Source organism: Sturnira hondurensis, unplaced genomic scaffold, assembly GCF_014824575.4.
Source record: "Sturnira hondurensis isolate 20B ecotype Veracruz unplaced genomic scaffold, ASM1482457v3 Scaffold0020237, whole genome shotgun sequence".
Lineage (NCBI taxonomy): Eukaryota > Metazoa > Chordata > Mammalia > Chiroptera > Phyllostomidae > Sturnira > Sturnira hondurensis.
Window position 1 is genome coordinate 3,379,562 of NW_028092868.1, and position 21,044 is coordinate 3,400,605.

Sequence of the window (21,044 nt, forward strand, 5' to 3'; positions counted from 1 at the left end):
TCTTCCTTTGGGCTGGGCTGGGAACCACGTGAAGGCCAGGGTTGGAGAGGGCAAATTACACGTCCAAGTTCACAGGGTTGAAACTTTACCCCTCATGAAGTTCCATCAGGGCTAGCACCCTTCCCCCCTCCTCCTAGGAGCTGATTTCCTCTCCTGGGCCTGGCCAGTTCCTCCTTCTCCTGCCCAGCAGCTCCATCTCCTACTCTCCCCTGACCTCCTTTTGTGTCCTCCTAAGGATTCAGGGATGCCTTAATGCATGTGACTGTGGGGTTAGTGCACATGGCCTTGTGCTAAGTGCTCAGTTTTAGGGAGACCCCTGGAGGGTCGAATCCTTTAATTTGGTCTGAAGACCCTTTGCCCTTGGAAAAGGAGATGTGACCTCAGGGAGTGGGAGACCAGGGAGAGAGGAATGGAAACAACCACAGAATCTCAGAGCCCCATGGAACTTTGGAACACTCCTATTCCAGGCCCCACTGGTTACAGGTGGGGAAACAGGGGCCAAGGTCAAATATTGGGTGGTGCATGGTTGACAGAAGCTCAGCATTTGGGGCTATATTGAGACTGAATGGAGATGTGGTGGATGCTTCCCCTTGCTGTGAACTCAGGTTGGAGGGGCTTATGTTTGCAGAGGGGTCGCCCCCGCGGCTCTTGAGGGGAGGGGAGGCTAAAAGCAAGATGAGGGAGGGATGTGCCCCAGCGATGTGTGGGACGTCCAGAGAAAGGGCTGGTGGGGTGCTGCGGGGGCCGCGCGTGGGGGCCGCGCGTGGGGCCCGGCCGGCCGGGGCGAGGTGAGTCACCGCACGCCCCCTCCCATTGTGCTGCCCGGCGGCGGCGGCGGCGGCGGCGGCGCGGAGCTGCGGAGCGGGAGGAGGTGGAGCCGCGGGCTGCGGGCTCCGGCGCCTGCGTCCGCCAGGCCGGCTCTGCTTCCCTCCGCCCTGGGCGCCCCCGGGCTGCTCGGCCCCGCGCGGCGACAGGCTCCGGAGCAAGAGTCGGAGGGAGATGGGGTGCAGAGGCCGGCCCAGGCGCCGCACGTCCCGGAGCCCCGAGGTACAGCAGGGCAGGGTGGGGCGGGGCGCGACGGGCCAGGGCCGGGCCCCAGGGTATCCCGGGCGTGGCCGGGCCTAGGTTGGGCGCTTGGGCGGGCGGGGGATCGGGCTCCGGGGAGTGGAGCGGACGGCCATGCGAAATCCTGACCCCACCTTTCTCCCCCAGGACTCCCCACTAGGTCCCCGCAGCACCCTCTTCTTCTCGCCCGGGTTACCGGTCCCTCAGTGAGCGGGAGCCTCCCTAGCCGCCTTCCCGGCCATGGCCAACGGAGTGATCCCGCCGCCCGGGGGCGCCTCCCCCCTACCCCAGGTGACTGACGCATGGGGATAGGGAATGAGGAGCGGGGGAGATCCCAGAGAGAATTGGGGTGCCCTCTGGCTGACCCTGGGACCTCCAAGCTCCAAGATGGAGCTGGGATAAGGCGGTATGGAGAAAGAGGGGTCTTTTGGTATTTTTTAGATCTGTTGTCTAGTCTTCCCAAGCCCGGGGACCCTGGGGTCCTGACCCCAGCCTGGGGCCCTGGAAGAAGGAGTTGTGGAAGATGGAGCTTGCTGGTCTCCCCTGCCTCCACACCGGGCTTGGAATTGGGGTGGGTGTGGGGCGTTCATGGGTCAAGGGTCCTTAGGAGAGCTGTCTGAACCTGCAGGTCCGGGTGCCCTTGGAGGAGCCCCCTCTGAGCCCAGACATGGAGGAGGAGGACGATGACTTGGGCAAGACCTTGGCTGTGAGCAGGTTTGGGGACCTCATCAGCAAGCCCCCAGCCTGGGACCCTGAGAAGCCCAGCCGCAGCTACAGCGAGCGGGACTTTGAGTGTGGGTAGCCTGGGGACCCCTAGTGCGGCTGCCCTCACCACCATCACCTTCATTGCCACCATCACCGTGCTCACCACTGGCTTGGTCACTCAGTGCCATCTTGTGCTGGACGCTGTGCTGGACGTTGTGCTGGGCCACCATGCCATGTTAAGTCATCCTGCCTCACTCACCCATCGCCTGTCCACCTGCCAGGGAAGCCCGGTCCCAGTCGCAGGGGAAATGTAGGGATGTGGGCCCAAGGCCTTGCTCAGTGACCTTCCCCTTCCCGGAGGCTGCCATACCCCTGGCCCGCCTCTCTCTGCCTCCTCATCTCCCCTCCTGAGCTCTCTGACTTGACTTCTCCTTCCTTCGCTGCCTTGTGCCCTCCCATTCCCACCACCTCTCTTTCATGGACCCCCTTTGCATTATTCCCATTTCCCCACTCTGGCAGGCTGTGGTGCACACAGGTGTTAGGGGGAGCCTGGCTCAGGAGGAAGGGCTAGGGTGCCCTCGGTGGAGGCCTTGAGCTAGATAAGGTGTGTGTCCCTAGGGTGGTGTGGGGGCCCCATCTGCTGTGGGGGCCCCAACTGACCCTCCTGTACCCCCAGTTCACCGGCATACATCCCACCACACTCACCACCCGCTCTCGGTGCGCCTGCCTCCGCCCCACAAGCTGCGGCGACTGCCTCCTGCCTCTGCCCGGCAAGCCAGGAGGAAGAAGAAGAAGGAGAAAACCTCTGCTGCCCCCTCCGAGGGGACCCCTCCCATTCAGGAGGAGGGGGGAGTGGGGGTGGAGGAGGAGGAGGAGGAAGAGGAGGAGGAGGAGGAGGCAGGGGAATCTGAGGCCGAGCCTGTGGAGCCCCCACCCTCAGGGTCCCCACAGAAAGCGAAGGTAGGTGTCTACCCCTGAGGGTGGGCTAGCTGTTCAGTGAGTGCGGATTGGCTGGGGTGGGGCAGGGGCCCAGGACACATCTGGCTTGTCCGCAGTTCTCCATTGGAAGTGACGAGGATGACAGTCCCAGCCTCTCTGGAAGGGCTGCCCCCACCAAGCCCCTGTCCTCAGGGGCGCCTCGCTCCGACAAGAGTCCTCAGCACTTGGTCAGGTACTGGCCTCCAGCCCAGCTCAGAGGCGGTCCCGGGCTCCTGCCTGATCCCAGAGAATGTGTCCTCCTCTGACCCCAGAGAAGGGAAGAGGAGAGGAGAGGGGGCAGAGGAGGTGGGGAGCGGGGGGCCCTCCCTGTCCACATGATTGGCAAGGAGGAATCAGAGGGCCAAGAGGAGGAAGACTCCTTCAGGAGACAGGGTGTTGGAGTGAAGAGGAGGGTGGAGTTTGAGAGGAAGGGAGTCCAGGGCGATGGGGGCAGGAGGGTGGCGGTGAGTTTTCTCCTCTGCCCAGGAGGAAGGGGCCTATGTCTAGTGCTCAGGGGGCTACTCCAGGCCTTGCCCTGAGTTGGAGGCAAAGGGACTCTCTAACCTGGTCCATCTCCACTGTGGCTTCCTGTCAAGTCCAAGGCTGTCTGTTGCCTCCTCAGCTGCCCCAGCCCCCGGGCCCGGGCCTCCCGAGTCTCTGGGGAGAAGAGCCGGCCTTGGAGCCCATCAGCCAGCTATGACCTTCGGGAGCGGCTCTGCCCAGGCAGTGCCCTGGGCAGCCTGGGTGGCCCAGAGCAGCAGGTGCCCACTGACGAAGCGGAGGCCCAGATGTTGGGCTCCGCGGACCTGGATGACATGAAAAGTGAGTGACACTCTGTGGTAGCCCCCATGGCTCACTGCCATGAGCACCAAGCCTGTGAGGGACTTTGGAGAGGCACTGTGTTCTCCCCAACCCAGGGCTGAGCCACCACCCTCTGCAGTATCCCTGTCTGGTAGAATGTGGCTGGTGACGGGGAGCTCACTATCTTTCAGCTCCGATTTCCAGAGTTGAGATTTTCCTTCATGACATCTCTGCCCTTCTGTCCTGATTCTGTCCTCTGAGTCACCCCCGGATTCCGGGAGCCCCCCTTCCACCTGAGGTTTGGAGATATCATTATATCTCTGTCCTCTTCTTGGGGTAGACTCTTTTCAAACCAGCCCCCCGAGTCGGAGCCACTGGGCCAGGCCCTGCTTCTCCCTGTGTCGAGGGCTCGCCCCCTCCCTCCTGACCCACCACCCTGGCTGGCCCTGGCTGTGATCTCGGCACATTCTTTCCATCTTATCAGGCCCTGGTTTCTGTGCCACCTGTCATCACCCGTGGGGCTCCGTGCCCAGGCCAGAGGCATCGCTGACCCCGCCTTCCTCCCCCCAGAACCAGTGTGTGGGCGGGGGTGGGAAGGAGGGCTTGAGCTCAATACGTCATGGAAAGTTGCCAGGGCCTGAGGACAGGGACAGGAACAATCCGATGGCGGCAGCAGTGGTGGTGGCAGGATGGGGGGGTGGGGTCGGGGGAGGGTGTGTTTACAGATCCGGGGTGAGAGCTGACAGCAGCCGGGAGCCATCCTAGGGACGTGGGGAGTCAGGGTTGAGAGGCCCAGCCATCCCCAGCTCTGGCTGGACAAAGGCCACTTCCGTCCAGGCTACCATCTCTTAGGAGAGTCGGGGCTCTGGGAGGGAGCAGAGGCTGGGACCTCGGCCACTGTCTGGGAATGACGAGCCCGCTGGAGGAGGTCACAACGCCCGATGGGGCCCTGAGCCCTGGGCCCCAGGATGCTGAGGGCCAGGGCCGTGGGAGGGCTCCAGCTGTCAGCCCCCGAGACTCACTGGCCTCAGAGGACTTAGAGATGTTTGTGCTGGCCCTTGAACACTGTGACCTGTGGGAGTCTTCCAGGGACCCGCTGAGCCCCATAGCAGGGGGACCAGCTTGTGAGTAAATGGGCTGCTGGCCTTTCCCTAGCTGCTGGCCTGGAAGGGGCAGGCAGGGAGGAGGGGAGGGAGGAACTGCCTGAATCTGCCTGTACCTGTGGGGTTGGACCTGGGTGCTGAGAGAGGGCTTGGGGAAAGTGCTGAGGGCTTGGGGCCTGGCCACTCTCTGTGGGTCATGACACTCCCGAGTGAGAGGCAGTGGCTGTGGGCTGAGCTGGGGTCTGCCTTTTTACTGTGGCTTGGCTGGTGGTTCCCTGTGTGGCTTTGGATTGGTCCTTCCTCCTCCCTGGGCCTCAGTTTCTTTATCTATGAAATAGCCACAGTGGACAAGGTAGTCCATTGGTGTAGCCCCTGGGTGACTGTGGGCTGGCTGGGCAGAGCAGGGTGCTGGAAGGGCTGGCCATGATCCGGAGACCCTGAGATAGACCCTTGGCACTGCCAAGCCTGCCTCCTCTGCAGGTCACCGGCTGGAGGACAACCCTGGCATGAGGCGGCACTTAGTGAAGAAGCCATCTCGAACACAGGGCGGGAGGGGCAGCCCCAGTGGCCTGGCCCCCATCCTGCGCAGGAAGAAGAAGAAGAAGCAGCTAGACCGGAGGCCTCATGAGGTGCAGGACCCGAGGGGGTGGGCCCGCAGGCTCCTCTCGCCTCTGCTCCCCAGAGCCTCCCTTTCCCTTCCTTGCTGCCTTGCCCAGTCTCCGTGGCTCACCTGGCCCTCACCCTTGGTGCCCACCCCAGGTGTTTGTGGAGCTGAATGAGCTGATGCTGGACCGCAGCCAGGAGCCCCACTGGCGGGAGACGGCACGCTGGATCAAGTTTGAGGAGGACGTGGAGGAGGAGACGGAGCGCTGGGGGAAGCCCCATGTGGCCTCGCTCTCCTTCCGCAGCCTTCTGGAGCTCAGGAGGACCATCGCCCATGGTAGGGGCCCTGCAGGCCTGGCCCTGGGGCTGTGCACTCTCTGCCCAGACTGCGGAGCCTGTGCCAGGCCGCCTGGCTCCCGGGGACTACTCCCTGAGGCCTGGGCCCAGACGAGGTCTGGCTGCCGCGTTGGGGATGTGGAATCCAGCTGCCAGCCCAGCGGTGAGCTCCGAGGGGCAGAGCTGTATCCCCGGACCTGGCGCTGTCCTGGGACCTGGGCAAAGTGGACAGCAGTCCATGTGGACGAAACCAACAGATGTCTCCTTCCTGGGGTGGAGAGGGGCCACGCCCTCCTGCTGTGCTGCACTTCAGAACTTGGCTGGGCCGTGGCCACGTGGGATTGCCTATCTGCTTGGGTGCATGTTTGTCTGCCTGGGTGCACATGGCAGCTGGGGTGTGGTTTTCTTCTATCTGATGGGACTGTGTCCCCTCCTCTGTGCCCCCAGGAGCTGCCCTCCTGGACCTGGAGCAGACCACTCTGCCAGGCATCGCACACCTCGTGGTGGAGACCATGATTGTGTCTGACCAGATCCGGCCGGAGGACAGGGCCAGCGTCCTGCGCACCCTCCTACTGAAGCACAGGTGCCAGGGTGGGGTGCCCAGGAGGGGGCCTCCTGGTGCAGCTGTCCCTCCAGGAGCACAGACTCTCCTGTGTGACTTTCCAGCCTCTGCTTGAGTACCTCGAGTGACGGGGAGCTCATTCCTGACTCACCTTTGGACAGCACCAACCATTAGAAAGTTCTTTCTTCCACTGAGGCCAAGGGATAGAGGCCCTGACCCTCCATTTCTCACTCCCTCACGACCTTGGTCCACCATGGGCCTCCCTTCCTAACCTGCCTCTCCTCGTCTGCCCTTTCCTCAGCCACCCCAATGATGACAAGGACAGTGGCTTCTTTCCCCGAAACACGTCCAGCTCCAGCATGAACTCGGTCCTGGGGAATCACCACCCCACTCCCAGTCACGGCCCCGATGGGGCGGTGCCTACTATGGCCGATAACCTGGGGGAGCCGGCCCCACTCTGGCCTCATGACCCTGATGCCAAGGAGGTCAGTCGCCTTTTTCTGACCTGGGGTGGGAGAGTGGGAGGGCTTCCGGTTTCAAGGGAGGCCACTGATGCTTCCCTGAGTGAGTCAGGAAGGTGGGATGCCTGGTGCTGTACTAGGCCTGTTGGGGGGTCTCTAGTGTGAGGGCCCGACTCTTAAGAAGCAGGAGAGTTAAATGGGAGGATGTAGCAGGCCCGGGGTAGCCTTTTCAACAAGATAAGTCTGCGGTGGTCGTGGGAGGCTCAGAGAAGGGGTTCCCTCCTGGTGTAGGGCACATCACCAGCAGTCCCTCCTTTGACTGGGATGGGAGAAAGCAGGGCCCCGATCCAGGGGTGGGAGGGCAGAGGCCAGGGCTGGAGCAAGGGGAGGGAGGGCCTGCCACGGCCTGCGGTCTGGGTCCCAGCCCTATTCCAGTTCTGCGTCCTCAGAAGCCCCTCCATCTGTCTGGGGGAGACGGCCACCGGGGGAAAAGCCTGAAGCTGCTGGAAAAGATTCCCGAAGATGCCGAGGCTACTGTGGTGCTCGTGGGTAAGGACAGGACGGGTGCTGGGGGCAGGGGCACGGGGGTCTCCGCAGCCTCCACTGGGGTCTGCTTGTCTTGAGCTCTGGCCTGCAGGCCGCCTCTTCCCTCCCTACCCGCACCTCCCAACCTGTCTTGGCTCCAGCCCTTTCTTCACCTATCCTCTGCCTGCTTCCCTTCCAGTTGTCGGCTTCTGGGACAGCTGCTAATCCATACAGTGCCTTTGTGAGAATTAGAAAAAAGCACCCCTTCCTTACAACCCTTACCTTCCCTCTGTTGATAATTGTGGGAAACATACAAACGTGTGGACAGGGAGAATCAGTCTCCTTTCGGATGGGGTTTCTTTACGCAGAGCACACCCCGCCCCACCGAGTGTACGCGATGGCCCAGACGTCCCCCGGGGGCCTGCCTAGGCCGCTCCCCTGTGCCCAGCACCCTGTGCCTTGTTCTCCCCCAGGCTGTGTGCCTTTCTTGGAGCAGCCAGCGGCAGCCTTCGTGCGGCTGAATGAGGCTGTGCTCCTGGAGTCCGTGCTGGAGGTCCCCGTGCCGGTTCGCTTCCTGTTCGTGATGCTGGGGCCCAGCCACACCAGCACCGACTACCACGAGCTCGGGCGCTCCATCGCCACCCTCATGTCTGACAAGGTTGGTCCTGCAGCCCGTGGGCTGGGCACTCAAGGCCTGTCTCCCCTGGGCCCACCTCCGTTCCCTGTCTGTCTCTCTCACTGTGCCCAGGGCACCTACGGATGCAAGGCTGAGGGAGGCCCTCCTGGGTGGAGACAGTGCTTTGGAGTCAGGGGAGGCTGGGGCCGTGGGGGAGGGAGGCAGGAGCAGGAGAGATGCAGCCTGGACCTCCAGGTTTTGGGTGTGACGTGAGACTCGAACAGGCTGATGTGCGGGTCTTTGCTGTGGCTGGTCCTGGGTTTGGACAGGAGTGTGATGTTTGGAATACGGGGTCTGGCACAAATAATGCCCCTTGTTTATTATAAAATCTTAGGCAGGTAACTCTGGACATAACACTATCCTGCTCAAGCACAGCGCATGACATTTTAGGTGAAATGTTCCAATTAAAACCTTAAATTACTACACCCACATTAGTACCCTCCCAACCACACTCAAGCAGGCGTTACTTCTGCTGGACCCTGGGCTCGCCAACCATCAGGATGTGGCTGCTTGTCATTCCGAGAGGTCCTGGAGGGCCTCTGCGCTGCCTCCAGGGGCTTAGCCCTGCCGTGGCTGTGTTGTGGAAAAGTCTGGAGGCTCCCAGGGGAGTAGGGGGCAGGCACTCGGAGGGGCAGTGTTCTGGCTGTAGCTGCCAGCCCACAAGAAGGGCCCCTGATTCAGAATTTTGACACTGGACTTGACCTGTGTGTGTGGCTGAACGTCCTAAGACCCCCTCCCTGCAGCCCCCTTTCAGGGGCTCCCTGGGTCGGCTCAGCCCCTGCTTTCCTGCCCCCAGCTGTTTCACGAGGCGGCCTACCAGGCAGACGACCGGCAGGACCTCCTGAGCGCCATCAGCGAGTTCCTGGACGGCAGCATCGTGATCCCGCCCTCGGAGGTGGAGGGCCGAGACCTGCTGCGCTCTGTGGCTGCCTTCCAGCGCGAGCTGCTCAGGAAGCGGCGGGAGCGCGAACAGACCAAGGCTGAGATGAGCGCCCAGGGAGGCTATGTGGCCCCTGGGAAAGGTCAGACCCTTTGGGGCCCAGAGCCCCCGCACCCCAGGCTCCCTGACACAGCTTCTCAGGCCCTGACTCCAGCCCCATCCTGGCTCCCAGATCCTGTGTCTGGTCCCAACCCCAAACCTCTGCCCCTGGGCCCCGCTGGGAAGGATTGAGGGCCTCCAAGTGGGAGAAGGTGGTCTGTGTTCCAGCAGCCCCTTGTTCCTCAGAGCTGTCGGTGGAACTGGGGGGCCCCGAGGTGACCCCTGAAGACGACCCCCTGCGACGGACTGGCTCTGTGTTTGGGGGGCTTGTCCGAGACGTGAAGCGTCGGTACCCGCACTACCCCAGCGACCTGCGGGACGCCCTGCACTCCCAGTGCGTGGCCGCCGTGCTGTTTATCTACTTCGCTGCCCTCAGCCCAGCTATCACCTTCGGGGGGCTGCTAGGTGAGGGGGGGGCGAGAGGTAGGGGGCTCGGTGTCACCCACGGGTTCCTGGGTCTGGGTGTCCCAGAGATCCCTTTATGGGCTTATGGGTGTGAGGGGAGAGTCTCCAGTGTGACCGCCCTGAGCTGCTGGGGCAGGGGGGTCCAGGGGTCGCTTTTGGGGGCTATGGAGCGAGAAGAGGTGGAGGATCCCATGATCACCTTGGTTGGGGGCGGGGAGAGGGGTGCTGTGCATTGCTCTGGGGGACTGCTCCTTTCTTGGGTCCCCGGGTTAAGGTAGGCTAGATGAGGAAGAGAGGCCAGGTAGAAGCCAGGGCCATGCCATTGACCTTTGCCCTCCCCAGGGGAGAAGACCGAAGGGCTGATGGGCGTGTCCGAGCTGATTGTGTCCACGGCTGTGCTGGGCGTCCTCTTCTCTCTGCTGGGGGCCCAGCCGCTGCTTGTGGTTGGCTTCTCAGGGCCACTGCTGGTCTTTGAAGAAGCCTTCTTCAAGGTGACGGCCCTGCCCTGCTCCTCCCCAGGGATCACCTGCCCCTCCCCTGTCTCTCCCTCCTCTCTCAGCCCAGGTGATAGGTCTCCCCTTCCTCCCTCTTGGCGTTAACCTTCCCTCCTCCCCCACATCCCACGGGGCCCTGGTGTCCAGGGCAGGCTGCCGTGGGTGACCACCCCGCTCTCCGCTGCCAGTTCTGCCAGTCCCAGGACCTGGAGTACCTCACCGGCCGGGTGTGGGTTGGCCTCTGGCTGGTGGTCTTCGTCATTGCTCTGGTGGCCGCCGAGGGCAGCTTCCTGGTCCGCTACATCTCGCCTTTCACCCAGGAGATCTTCGCCTTCCTCATCTCTCTCATTTTCATCTACGAGACCTTCCACAAGCTCTACAAGGTGGAGGGCCGGAGAGGTCTTGGGGGTGGGGCTGGTGTGGATGCAGGTGGGCAGCACTCTGGGGGGAAGAGCCCGGGAGGGGGCAGCATGGGGCCCTGGAGGCAGAGGGCCCAAAGAGGGGGACTCTGTTGGGTGTGGGGGGTGGGAGGCGGGGGCAACCTGGGTTAGGTCTGAGCTGAGGGGGAAGGAGTCAAACCCACGGGTGTTGTTCAGAACCCCAGGATTCAGCCGCGTAAGTACAGGAAGAAGTGGTCACTGTCCGCACTTGGGGTGTCCTTGGTCCCCTTTTGTAGAGGTGTGTATGTGTTGAAGCTGGGTGTCCTGTGTCACTGTTGCCGGGTGAGTCGGTGAGGGGCCAGCCTTTGGTCTTGCAGGTGTACCAATGGTGATGAAATCAGGGTCGCCTGCCCAGGGAGCACGAAGTCACCCTTGTACCCCGCACAGGTGTTCATGGAGCACCCGCTGCTGCCGTTCTACCCCCCCGAGGCGGCACTGGAGGCCAGGACGGACCTGAATGGGAGTGCTCTGCCGCCCACCGAGGGGCCGCCGGGCCCGAGGAACCAGCCCAACACAGCTCTGCTGTCCCTCATCCTCATGCTGGGCACCTTCCTCATTGCCTTCTTCCTACGCAAGTTCAGGAACAGCCGCTTCCTGGGAGGCAAGGTACGTGGTTGGCAGGAGTGTGGGACTTGTTTAGTTCCTGCCGTCACTGCCCGGCCCCGCTCCAGGGAGGGGCTGCCCCTTCTCCTGGTCAGCACATGGACCTAAAATCAGTCTGGGTAGCCCCACCCCCATCAGAAGCCTTGGGAAGTCTAATCAGAAGAGGAATGCCCACCTGGGTTGGCTGGCACCCATGGGGTTGAAAGGGATGGGTTGGGGAACTTCCTGAACCAGCTCAGATCCAGGAGAACTCGCGGGTAATAAGCCCCCGTTGGTCTCCTGACCCTCGCCCCCGCCTCTGCTCCCTTCTCCTAAGGCCCGCCGCATCATCGGGGACTTTGGCATCCCCATCTCCATCCTGGTGATGGTCCTGGTGGATTATTCCATCACAGACACCTACACGCAGGTGAGTAAGCCCCGGCCCCCTCTAGCGGCTGGTTCTTGCCCCAGGGCCTTGAGAGGCAGGCTAAGACACATCCCCATTGCCCCAGCAGCCAAGGTCAGGGCTGGAATCCAGCTTTCTTAGTGGAGTGGCAGTGACCTGCTGGGGCCACACTGGGATGGAGGGGCTGGGGGTTTCAGAAGTAGGGATGTGGTCCTGCTGAGGAGGCCACCTGGGGTGGTCTGAGGCCGTGTGTGACCCTTTAGGCAAGAGTCCTGGAGGAGCAGGTATGGGACTGGGGGCAGAATGACAGGTGACCCCACCGCGGGTTTCCTGCCAGTTCTGGGGATCTAGGAGAAACTAGGCCACGTCTCTACCCTATCCCAAAGCCTCAGAGGAGCAGCAACTTCGGAGGGTGCAAAACTAATTTCCCCAGAACCTGTTCACATCCCACGTCCCTCGAGCCCCGATGCTGGGGACGCACAGCTTGGTGGGAGCATCGGCTGCATGGGTTCCTAGCATGGGGGGCAGAGTCCTTGAACCCTGTCTTCCTTCTGGCCATGCAGAAGCTGACAGTGCCCACGGGGCTCTCGGTGACCTCCCCCCATAAGCGCACGTGGTTCATCCCGCCTCTGGGCAGTGCCCGTCCTTTCCCGCCCTGGATGATGATGGCAGCTGCTGTCCCCGCCCTCCTGGTCCTCATCCTGATCTTCATGGAGACCCAGATCACTGCGTGAGAGGACTAGGGGATCTTGGGCGACGTGTGGAGAGCGGTGGGGTTGGCGGCAAAGGGGACAGTCTCCCTGGGTTGCTTTGACATGTGTCATGTGCAGGGTGGCACTTGACAGTCTTCAGAACACTCGAGGGGTACGTTCTTTCACTCAGCGATGCTCACATTCTCTCATTTTGGTTAAACCGCAATGTAGTGAGATCTGGCATCTGGCTGTTGTGGTGTTTCAAATATCCACAGTGTGGGAATTTGGCTCAAATTTGCTTACATGTGAGAACTTTAATTTGGGCACTTGAAAGAGGCAGCTGGCAGGTCCCGGGAAGAGCTCTTCTCTGCCTGTGCTCCCCCCGCACCCCATCCGTGCTGTGCGAGCCAGGCAGGCTGTCGGCCCTGACTTGCCCCCACATCATCCTCTCCCCGTAGGCTCATTGTCAGCCAGAAGGCGAGGAGGCTGCTCAAAGGCTCCGGCTTCCACCTGGACCTGCTTCTGATCGGCTCCCTGGGGGGACTCTGCGGGCTCTTTGGGTTGCCCTGGCTCACAGCTGCCACCGTCCGCTCAGTCACCCACGTCAATGCCCTGACCGTCATGCGCACGGCCATTGCTCCTGGAGACAAACCCCAGATCCAGGAGGTGCGGGAGCAAAGGGTCACCGGCGTGCTCATCTCCAGCCTCGTTGGTGAGAGCGTCCACCTTGCAGGGCCCTGGCCCCTGCCCCACAGACTTGTCTCCTTGGACCCCAAGGCCTAAAATGGACTTTCTATTCCAGGGTTGGCCCAGGTCCCTTCTGAATCTCCACATGTGGCTTGTCTGGCCCCTGCCCTGCCCACCAGCCTTGCTTCTTGACCCTCCGCGAGCTCCCTTTTCCTAAATCCTTCTCCGGTTCTCTGTCCTGCTCCATCTTCTCTTGTCAATGGTGATGAGGCCAAGCTCATCAGTTAGATGGTCCACGTCCCCTCCCCACTAGGCCTGTCTGTCCGCACAGGACTGTCTGAGGGGTCAGGTCGGTCTGTGTCATCTCCTGCAGGACTGTCCATCGTCATGGGGGCTGTGCTGCGCCAGATCCCATTAGCTGTGCTCTTCGGGATTTTCCTGTACATGGGAGTCACATCACTGTCTGGTATCCAGCTGTCCCGGCGTCTGTTGCTCATCCTCATGCCAGCAAAACACCATCCCGAGGAGCCCTACGTGACCAAGGTATGGCCAAGAAGTGTGGACATGGGGAGATGGGTGATGGGGAGAGGGTCCGAGGCGTCCCTGGGCCAGACACAGACAGGAGACAATGGAGATAAGTTGGGACTTGGGGAGCCAAGTCCCCAGAGATGTGAGTGGGAGTGTGGTGAGACCTGCTGCCTGTTCCCAGGTGAAGACGTGGCGGATGCACCTGTTCACCTGCATCCAGCTGGGATGCATCGCGCTGCTCTGGGTGGTCAAGTCCACAGCGGCTTCGCTCGCCTTTCCTTTCCTGTTGCTGCTCACGGTGCCTCTGAGGCGTTGCCTTCTGCCCCGGCTTTTCCAGGACAGAGAGCTGCAGGCGGTACGGGGTTGAGCCAGGGGCAGTGTCCCGGCAGTGGGGGCCTGGAATCAGGGAGACCTGGGTTCCAGTCTCTGCTGCGCCACCTGCTGGTTGTCTGATCATCCACACGTTACCTGCCCTTCTGAAATCTTACTTGCATCTATGTAATGGGGCTAACGGGTTGCTGTGAGACTTAGACACTAATCCGGGTAAAAAACTGGGTGTGATGGATTTGGTGTGAGTAAGCACAAGGCTGCCGCAGACATCTGTGCGGGCTGTGCATTGAACAGAAGCGCAGAGCTGAGGGACGAGTGTGGTGGGGTGGTGCTGAAATCCATCTGAGCCCTATTTTTGTCATCTAGAGGAAGGGACGTCTTTTTGCAAATCACCCACCCAAACGTGGTCTGCAGAGGTATACCGCAAGAGCTGGTATACCGCAAGGGCTAGGAGTGGCCCCAAGAAAGTACTTCACGTGTGGTGTGGTTAGTCTTGTTATTATTAGGAGCTGCCTCTGCAGGTTGTGGGGAGTATGAGGTTTTGGCCCAAGGGAAGTGCTTGGATCTGGGGTCACAGTGCCTTCAGACAGTGAGGCCTGGGAAGGTTTGGGAGCTGCGAGGGCTGCTGGCCAGGGGAGGAGCTGGGGAACAGCGGGGCTGAGTGGGCATCCCTGCCTCTGCTGACCTTCTGCTCCTCCTGCAGCTGGACTCGGAAGATGCCGAACCAAACTTCGACGAGGATGGGCAGGATGAGTACAATGAGTTGCACATGCCCGTGTGATCCTCTGACACAGTGCCCCTCAGAGGCCCCGGCACCTTAGTGACTGACGCCTGGGCCCTGCCAGAGCCCAGCTCCAGGGCCAGCGGGCCCCTCATGACCCAAAGATGTGCCTGGGACCACGATGCTGCTGCGGCTGGAGGGGCCCTTGGCCTCTGCCCGAGGCTCTGTCTCATCCAGGTCCTTTCTCAGACCAGACAGGCACAGGTTTTGAGCTCATTATAACCACACCCCTTGTCTTGTGTCTGCCTCTCTTTCTTGGTTCCTTGTCTGATTTCTTAGGCCATATTTATCTATCTGGAATTGGAAGAATTCCATTTTCAGGGTCATCAAAACCAGAGAAGAGGGTTGAGGCAAGGACAGAATTCTTGGGGAAAAGGGAGAATCAAGACCACAGAAGGTCAGAGCTAGGCCTTATCAGCCTCTTGAGCCCCTCAAGTGCAGCAGAAGAGCTGGTGGCTCAAGGTCTGGCTCAAGGTCACATGCCTTTAATCCAGCCCTTGTTTAGAAGGGCGAGTGGGGGAGGGGAGGAGGAGGTGGTTGCTCACTTTAGCCACCAGGGAAATCCGTGCTTGCCCAGTGGCTGTGGAGCTGCAGAAGGAAATGTAAAACGCTGATCATCTCTTCCTGATTCAGAAGAGCAGAGACGGTGGCCCAATCCCCTAGATGCCAGGGTGGTGCTGGATTGGGGATCCTGGACCGTTTTGGATTCTCCTGGTTTAAAAGAGGCAGTTCTGGGATTCCTGAGGCCACTCCTTGTGCTACAGTCTGTTACAGCTCGAAATAACCTGGGGGCCTGGAGAGTGCGAACTCGGAGCCCTTTGCGTCACGGTTGCTTGGCAGCATGGTGGAGGCGCTTGTCTCTTCGTTGCCATCTGGTGGCCGCTCTCGCACACTGCAGACTGCTCTATCGGGCGGGAGTTGCCCTGTTACCTGGTGGACCCGCTGTGGTCAAAGATCTAGTAAAGCACCTTCAGTTCCTGCTTGGGAGGCAAGGGGAGGCAAAGACGTTCCGTGGGGTTCCCCAGCCCGAGGCCAGGCGGGATCCCCATTAGACGGTTCCGCTGGAGCCGGCCCTGCTTCTTCCTTATCCTCTTCCCAGCTACCTTCCAGGTGTTCAGGCCAACAGCTGGAGTCCTGAAGCTGGTCAGGAGAAAAGGGACAGACTGCTGTGAGGCTGGTTGTTGTCTTCATAAGGGAATGCTGTGCCCTTCAGCTGTCTGGGATTGTCACTCAGGTTGAAGCATTTCCTTCTAGTCGCCCTGGCTCCCCTGACCCCTGGTCCTGTGATGGCTTCTAAGAGCATCTGGCCTGTGATAGGCTCCCCTCGCCTATGGGCCTAAGGGCAAAATCCCTTTTCCCTGAGACTGGCCAAGGCCGTGTGGAATTTCAGAGGAACTTTGCTAAGGAACAAGGCAAAGGCAAACACAAAAGCCTAGAACACAGATGTGTACAGAGCAGGATCCAAACACTGATGGCAGGGGCCACATCCAGAGGCGTGGCTGAGGGGCTTTGCATGCAGGGCTCCATTCCTTTCTCCAGCCCTCCCTCAGGTTGCCTGGTTCCCCCGTGGGCCTAAGTGGGCCCTGGGCTCCCCAGTTTGCTCTGGGGAATGCCAAGACCCCCACAGGAAGGAACCACTTCTTCCTGCACCTCTGAGACAAAGAGACTTGGACCAGGAAGGTCTGGCTCTTTATTGGACACAGGTTGTGTCAGTCATCTTTGCTTGGCAAACAGCTGAGAACTGTGGGCATTCCTCAACAGGAAAATAAGAAATAAGAAGGTGGAGGCTTTTGAAAGAGCCAATGAGCCTCCATCAGGGTGGCCTCTATTACAACTAGGCCCTGAGGCCTCAGAACCACAGGCAAAAAAATTTCAGCGAAGGATAGAACCAGGCATAACCTCTGTCTAGTGAACATCTCCCCAGTATGAAGTACATGGATAAGGCCTGAGAGCCTGGAGCCTTGAAGTTCACTGCCATTCTCACTTGCCTGGACCTCCCAACCCCAAGGGAAGCCGCTGCAGCATAGTTAAGTACCTGAGGCCAGATGGCGGAAACACATCCTGTGCTGCTTGGGGGGCCCGCTTTGGGGGATGCTTCCTCCCCCAGAGTGGGGGCCTGGGGAGGCCCTCAGAGCACTCAGGAAGCTGCAGCAACCCCAAAACTTGCCAGGGATGGGGGCCTTGAGGTATGGGGCGGGGGGAGTGTCAGCGGGGGCCAGGTTGGGCATCTAAGGGAGAAAGACAAGGGGTGATGGGACTGTGGCCAACCCCCAGACAGGCGACCAGCTGGCCCGGCCTGAGGCCTGAGTAATCTGAAGTCATTTTATTTGGGGATATTATGAGTTTGTCCTAGAGTCATCGTAGCCCCTGTGCTTCCTCTGACTTTCTCTTCGCTCACCTTCCAACCTTATCCTCCTGGGGGGCTGGTCATCTTCCAGGTGTAGAGGGGACTCAGCGAAGAGAAACCTCATCTGGTCCTGGGGTACTAGGCGGTGGGTAAGAGGCCATGGGGGTTTTGGGTGTCGGGCCCCACAGCAGTCTCCTTTAGACGGGAAGCAACTTGAGAAGTGGGCATGTGTGAGGTGGCATAGCACCCTTCCAGTGAGGAGGACGGCAGGTTCATTGCCATCTTACCCCTCCCCTTGTGGTTTTTCTGAGTGGGGCCAAGACCACATCTTGGGCTGCTGCCCGAAGCGATCATTATCCTTGGAGAAGTTCAAGCCCATTCCAGGCCCCAAGATGTGCTAATTCTTTCTTCTACTTTGAGCAAAGTGCAGCTGGCATTTCCTTGCTCCATGCTGAGCATTTAGCTCCCTTGAGATGTCCAATGCCCTCATGAAAGCTTCTGGTGGTCAAGCTCACAGACCATCTGTCTGGATTACCCCGGGCCTTTCCATTAGGGCACAGACTCTGGCAATGATGTGTCCCATTGGGCAGCCTGTGTGACATCGCTTCTTGTATCAGGTGACTCCAATAATGATCATGCCTGTTGACACGTAGCCCTCTCAAAGGGAATTCAGAGCAGCAGCAGGAAGGCAACGGGGCTCAAGGGCACTTGCACCAAGCGCTGCCCTTGCGGCTGGCACTGAAGCCGTTTTGAAAACAGCAATGAGACAGGTTCTGGGCAAACACTGAACAGGGGATTGAATCCAGTGTGGCAAGTAGGAAACCCAGGGGGAGGTGCCTGGTTCCCAGGTCAACTGTACGACTGAGAGAAGCTGATGGCTCATGAGACTGCCCTGCACAGAGTGGGAACAGTAATGTAGTGTTGGTGGGGTTTCTGTTCCAGAAGGAAGATTTAATCTTTGAGACCTCTGATGGGATCATTTTCACTTTAGTAGGAAATATTTCTTTTTGTTGAACAACTTTATCAAGTGTTAACTAAACACGCAGCCACTGAGATGTTCTCTAGGGGGTGGGAGAGGCCCACTTGGAGCTAGGCGCCTGAAGGAGGAGCAGGGAGCTCCAGCGACAAGCCTGCCAGGATCTTGGGAGGTGAAGGACAAGAGGGGGTGGGCAGATTTGAACCCAGGCTGGGAGCTGCTGTGATGACAGGGTTGGAGTGGGGGAGAGAGGGTGCTGAGGAGCATGCGAGACAAGACTTGGGTTTGAGGATCCCTCAGCGAGCTTGCCCGGGCATCTCTGGCACCACACTCCCATGACTTGTACGCGTTTGTCTCCTTTCTAGGCCATAGGATGGGCAGAGGCCCAGCCTGAGCCTTTTTATGTATCTCTAACCCAAACCACCAGGGCCTGGTCATAGCAGTGCATGGAGGGCATGGGGTGAGCAGGTGGCAGAGAAGGAAGGGCCGGTAGGTCAGGATGCTGCCCTATTTAGGATCCAGCAGAAGCCAAGATGACACCAGTAGAACTTTTACAGAATTCTGGAAATGTTTCGACAATCATGTTTGGCAGTTTCCATTACAACTGCCCCTTCCCTGTGTCTGTTAGCGAGGACACCCTGAAACCCAGATAGGCACCGTGTGTTTCTTTCTGGGCCAACTGGAGCGAGCAGTGTTGGCGGTCCTGCGTACTGGGCTGCTGGGTAGACAGTGGCAGGTGGGAAAGACCAAGTGCCACCAGAGGTCCCAGGAACCGTAGGAGGCGAGATGGGGGTAGATGGGGAGCCTGAGACGGGGCGCTGGGACTCGGGCCAGCAGGAGGCCTCCTGCTCCCTCGCAGCTGTCCATCCCTCTTCCACCAGTGGCTCTTCCCAGTGCTGGTGATGGAAGGACCAGAGCAGCTTCTTCATCCTGGCTTTTGGAGGGCCCGGTGTGTGCAGGGCTTTTTTGGTGAGAACTTTCCCCAAAGATAGGACTCCTGAGGCCCCCCCTTCTTCCCCATATTCCCTCCTCCAGCCTTTGATTTCTGGGACCCAGGACTGCTCCCCCATTCCCACTATATCTGAAAGTTATTTATTACTATCACATTTCCTTAGTATGGAAATACAAATACTTGGTATGTATATTTATTTTAGAAAGGACAGGAGCTAGGCCTGTTTCTATTCTGTTTACCAAGCAACCAAAGGGCTGTACACAGCGTACTCTGATGTTTGGACTGGTTGGTTGAGGCTGTGACCTGTGTCTTTCTGGCTCTGCCGATTTGACCCTCATTGAGGGCTTTATGAGTAGTCAGAAAACAGCCTAGGAGTCCTGGGTTCTAGCACTAGTTGGTGACCTTGGCTATGACTCCTTATCTTCTGGGAGATTAGGGGTTTGGCTCCAGTACCTCTTACCTAGACCTTGTCCTTCCAACAGACCTGACCACTGCAGCACCTGCCCCTGAAAGGGTGGAAAGCACGAGGCTGTGGTGCCAAACACTGTCTGGGGGAAGTTACTAGGCTTCAGGACTTTTCCCTTAGCCTCCCAGGTAGAAGGGTGCATAGACCTTGGGGGAGGCTACTTTTCCTTTCCCAGGAGAATTGGGAACTCAGGGACCACAGGGGGTGAAGTAGGGTGAGCGGGTGGAGCTGAGCAATGACCTTGGAGAATGACTTTGGGAGGCTTGACTGAAGAATCAGACAAAGCTCTGAGAGATAACCAGAATTCAATTAGATAAAAGTTTAATGTCCATGAGAACTGTGCAGCCCCAAGAAATAAGCAAGAGTCTTTAGAATTAGATGGAAAAATATGTAATTATATAGCTTAAGGGTCAAGTAAATGCAAAATTGTGGTTGGGGCCTGGGTAAGAGTTATGGATTGAACTCTGATTTGAAAACTAGTAATCAGTTGCTAGTAATCAATCTCCTTGGCCACCTTCACCTTTAAGTTAGGATGTTGGAGACAAGAGATAGAGACTGACTGGTTCACAGAGTCACAAATGAGGATCTAGTCGACCCCTGATGAAATTTCTCATTGATTAGTAGCCTCAGTTAGAGAGAAGAAAATTGTCTCCCTTCTGGGGAGACATTTTAGTGTTCCAGGGAAAATGTAAAATTGAGCATATGGATGTTTAAGGGAGTCCTGACTGTAGCTTTTTTCAATTACAAATGTTTTATTGTGAACTGATAGTCCCCAACTTACCATAGTTCAACTTCAAGTTTCTTGAATTTATGATGGTGCGAAAGTGATATGCATTCAGTAGAAACCATACTTCAAATTTTGATCTTTTCCTGGGCTTGTGGGTGTGCGGTGTGGTCCTCTCCTGATGCTGGGGGGTGGCGGGGACCCGCAGCTCCCTGCTGGGCAGGCTGTCACAAGAGCAAACAACGGGGAGTCTACCATGTAGCATCAAATGCACTTGGACTTGCAATGTATTCAACTTACAATGGGCTTATAGGGATTTAATCCCATGGTAAGTGGAGGGGCATCTGCATTTTCAAGTTAAAAGAATCTGTGCATATACTGTTGTCTTAGCCTGTTCGGGCTGCTGAGACAAAATACCATAGACTGGGTGCCTTAGAAACAACAGCAGTTTGTTTCTCAAAGTTCCCGAAGCTGAGAAGTCCAGGATCAAAGTGCTGCAGATTTGGCGGCTGGGGAGGACCTGCATCCTCGTCCATAGACAGCTGTCTATCTACTCACTGTGTCCTCATGGTGAGAGGAACGAGGGAGCTCTTCGGGGCCTCTTTCAAAGGGCACTAATCATATTCATGGGGGTTCCACCCTCATGGCCTAATTACCTCCTGAAGGCTCCAGCTCTTAAATACCATTACACTGGGGGTTAGGGTTTCAACATAAGAGCCGTGTGTGTGTGTGTGTGTGTGTGTGTGTAGGGGGGAGACAAGTATTTAGGACATGCCAATGATGCATTATATATACATGCAATTTTAAAGAGAATTTGGGTATTAAAATAACAGACCATTCTTAACACTATACTTTTATGTTTGTATTTGAATAATTGATTGAGATTTGTAATTTTTAAGTTGAAATCTAAGTTTGCATATGGATTGGAAATTTAAGAGAGTTTAAGCTTCACTATTTTTTTCTGTGTGGTTAATTTTTTAAATCTGTAAGAGTCACTTTACAACTTGGGAAAATTTCTTAGTTAGATGAAGTACTTCCAAAGGAATTGAATATATTAAATTTATAAATGCTGCTTAAAATGTTGAAAAGGTTTAATTAACTAAGTGTTTAAATGAGACTGAACATTAATCAAAAGCCCTCTCAAAGTGATTGTTAATATTTTCTAGGCCTATACATAGGATAATAAGACTCCTAAGCTGATTTTAAGAGCTTAAGGAAGAGTCATGAATTTCTGAAACTCTACATTTAATAAATTAAGTACTAATTTTCAAGACCCAAGTAAAGCCATGAATGGTCTTTTCTGCACACAAAAGCCACCCTTGAGGACACAAAAACTTTTCCTCCAATCAGTGAGTGGGTCTTCAGTGATGCAGTGGGGAG

The 21,044-nt window shown here is 58.1% G+C and overlaps 1 protein-coding gene across 3 annotated transcripts; it reads left to right on the forward strand.

Moving 5' to 3' along the window:
• The first annotated feature begins 888 nt into the window (after positions 1-888).
• SLC4A3 (solute carrier family 4 member 3) lies at positions 889-14,448 on the forward strand. Of its 3 annotated transcripts, XM_037029213.1 has the most exons (23): positions 890-1,047; positions 1,213-1,356; positions 1,694-1,859; positions 2,447-2,730; positions 2,826-2,941; positions 3,371-3,570; positions 5,133-5,281; positions 5,412-5,592; positions 6,039-6,174; positions 6,455-6,638; positions 7,064-7,163; positions 7,613-7,797; positions 8,612-8,837; positions 9,041-9,259; positions 9,602-9,750; positions 9,942-10,136; positions 10,581-10,799; positions 11,113-11,202; positions 11,745-11,911; positions 12,332-12,585; positions 12,934-13,103; positions 13,270-13,443; positions 14,122-14,448. In XM_037029213.1, the coding sequence occupies exons 2-23, from the start codon at positions 1,306-1,308 to the stop codon at positions 14,197-14,199; spliced, it is 3,693 nt and encodes a 1,230-aa protein (XP_036885108.1). In that variant the 5' UTR covers positions 890-1,047; positions 1,213-1,305; the 3' UTR covers positions 14,200-14,448. The 3 variants fall into 3 exon arrangements, with proteins under 3 accessions (XP_036885109.1, XP_036885108.1, XP_036885110.1); XM_037029214.1 differs by lacking the exon at positions 13,270-13,443 and having other exon boundaries at positions 889-1,047; XM_037029215.1 differs by lacking the exons at positions 890-1,047; positions 1,213-1,356; positions 1,694-1,859; ... (1 more) ...; positions 2,826-2,941; positions 3,371-3,570 and adding an exon at positions 4,294-4,673.
• The last annotated feature ends 6,596 nt before the right edge of the window (positions 14,449-21,044 follow it).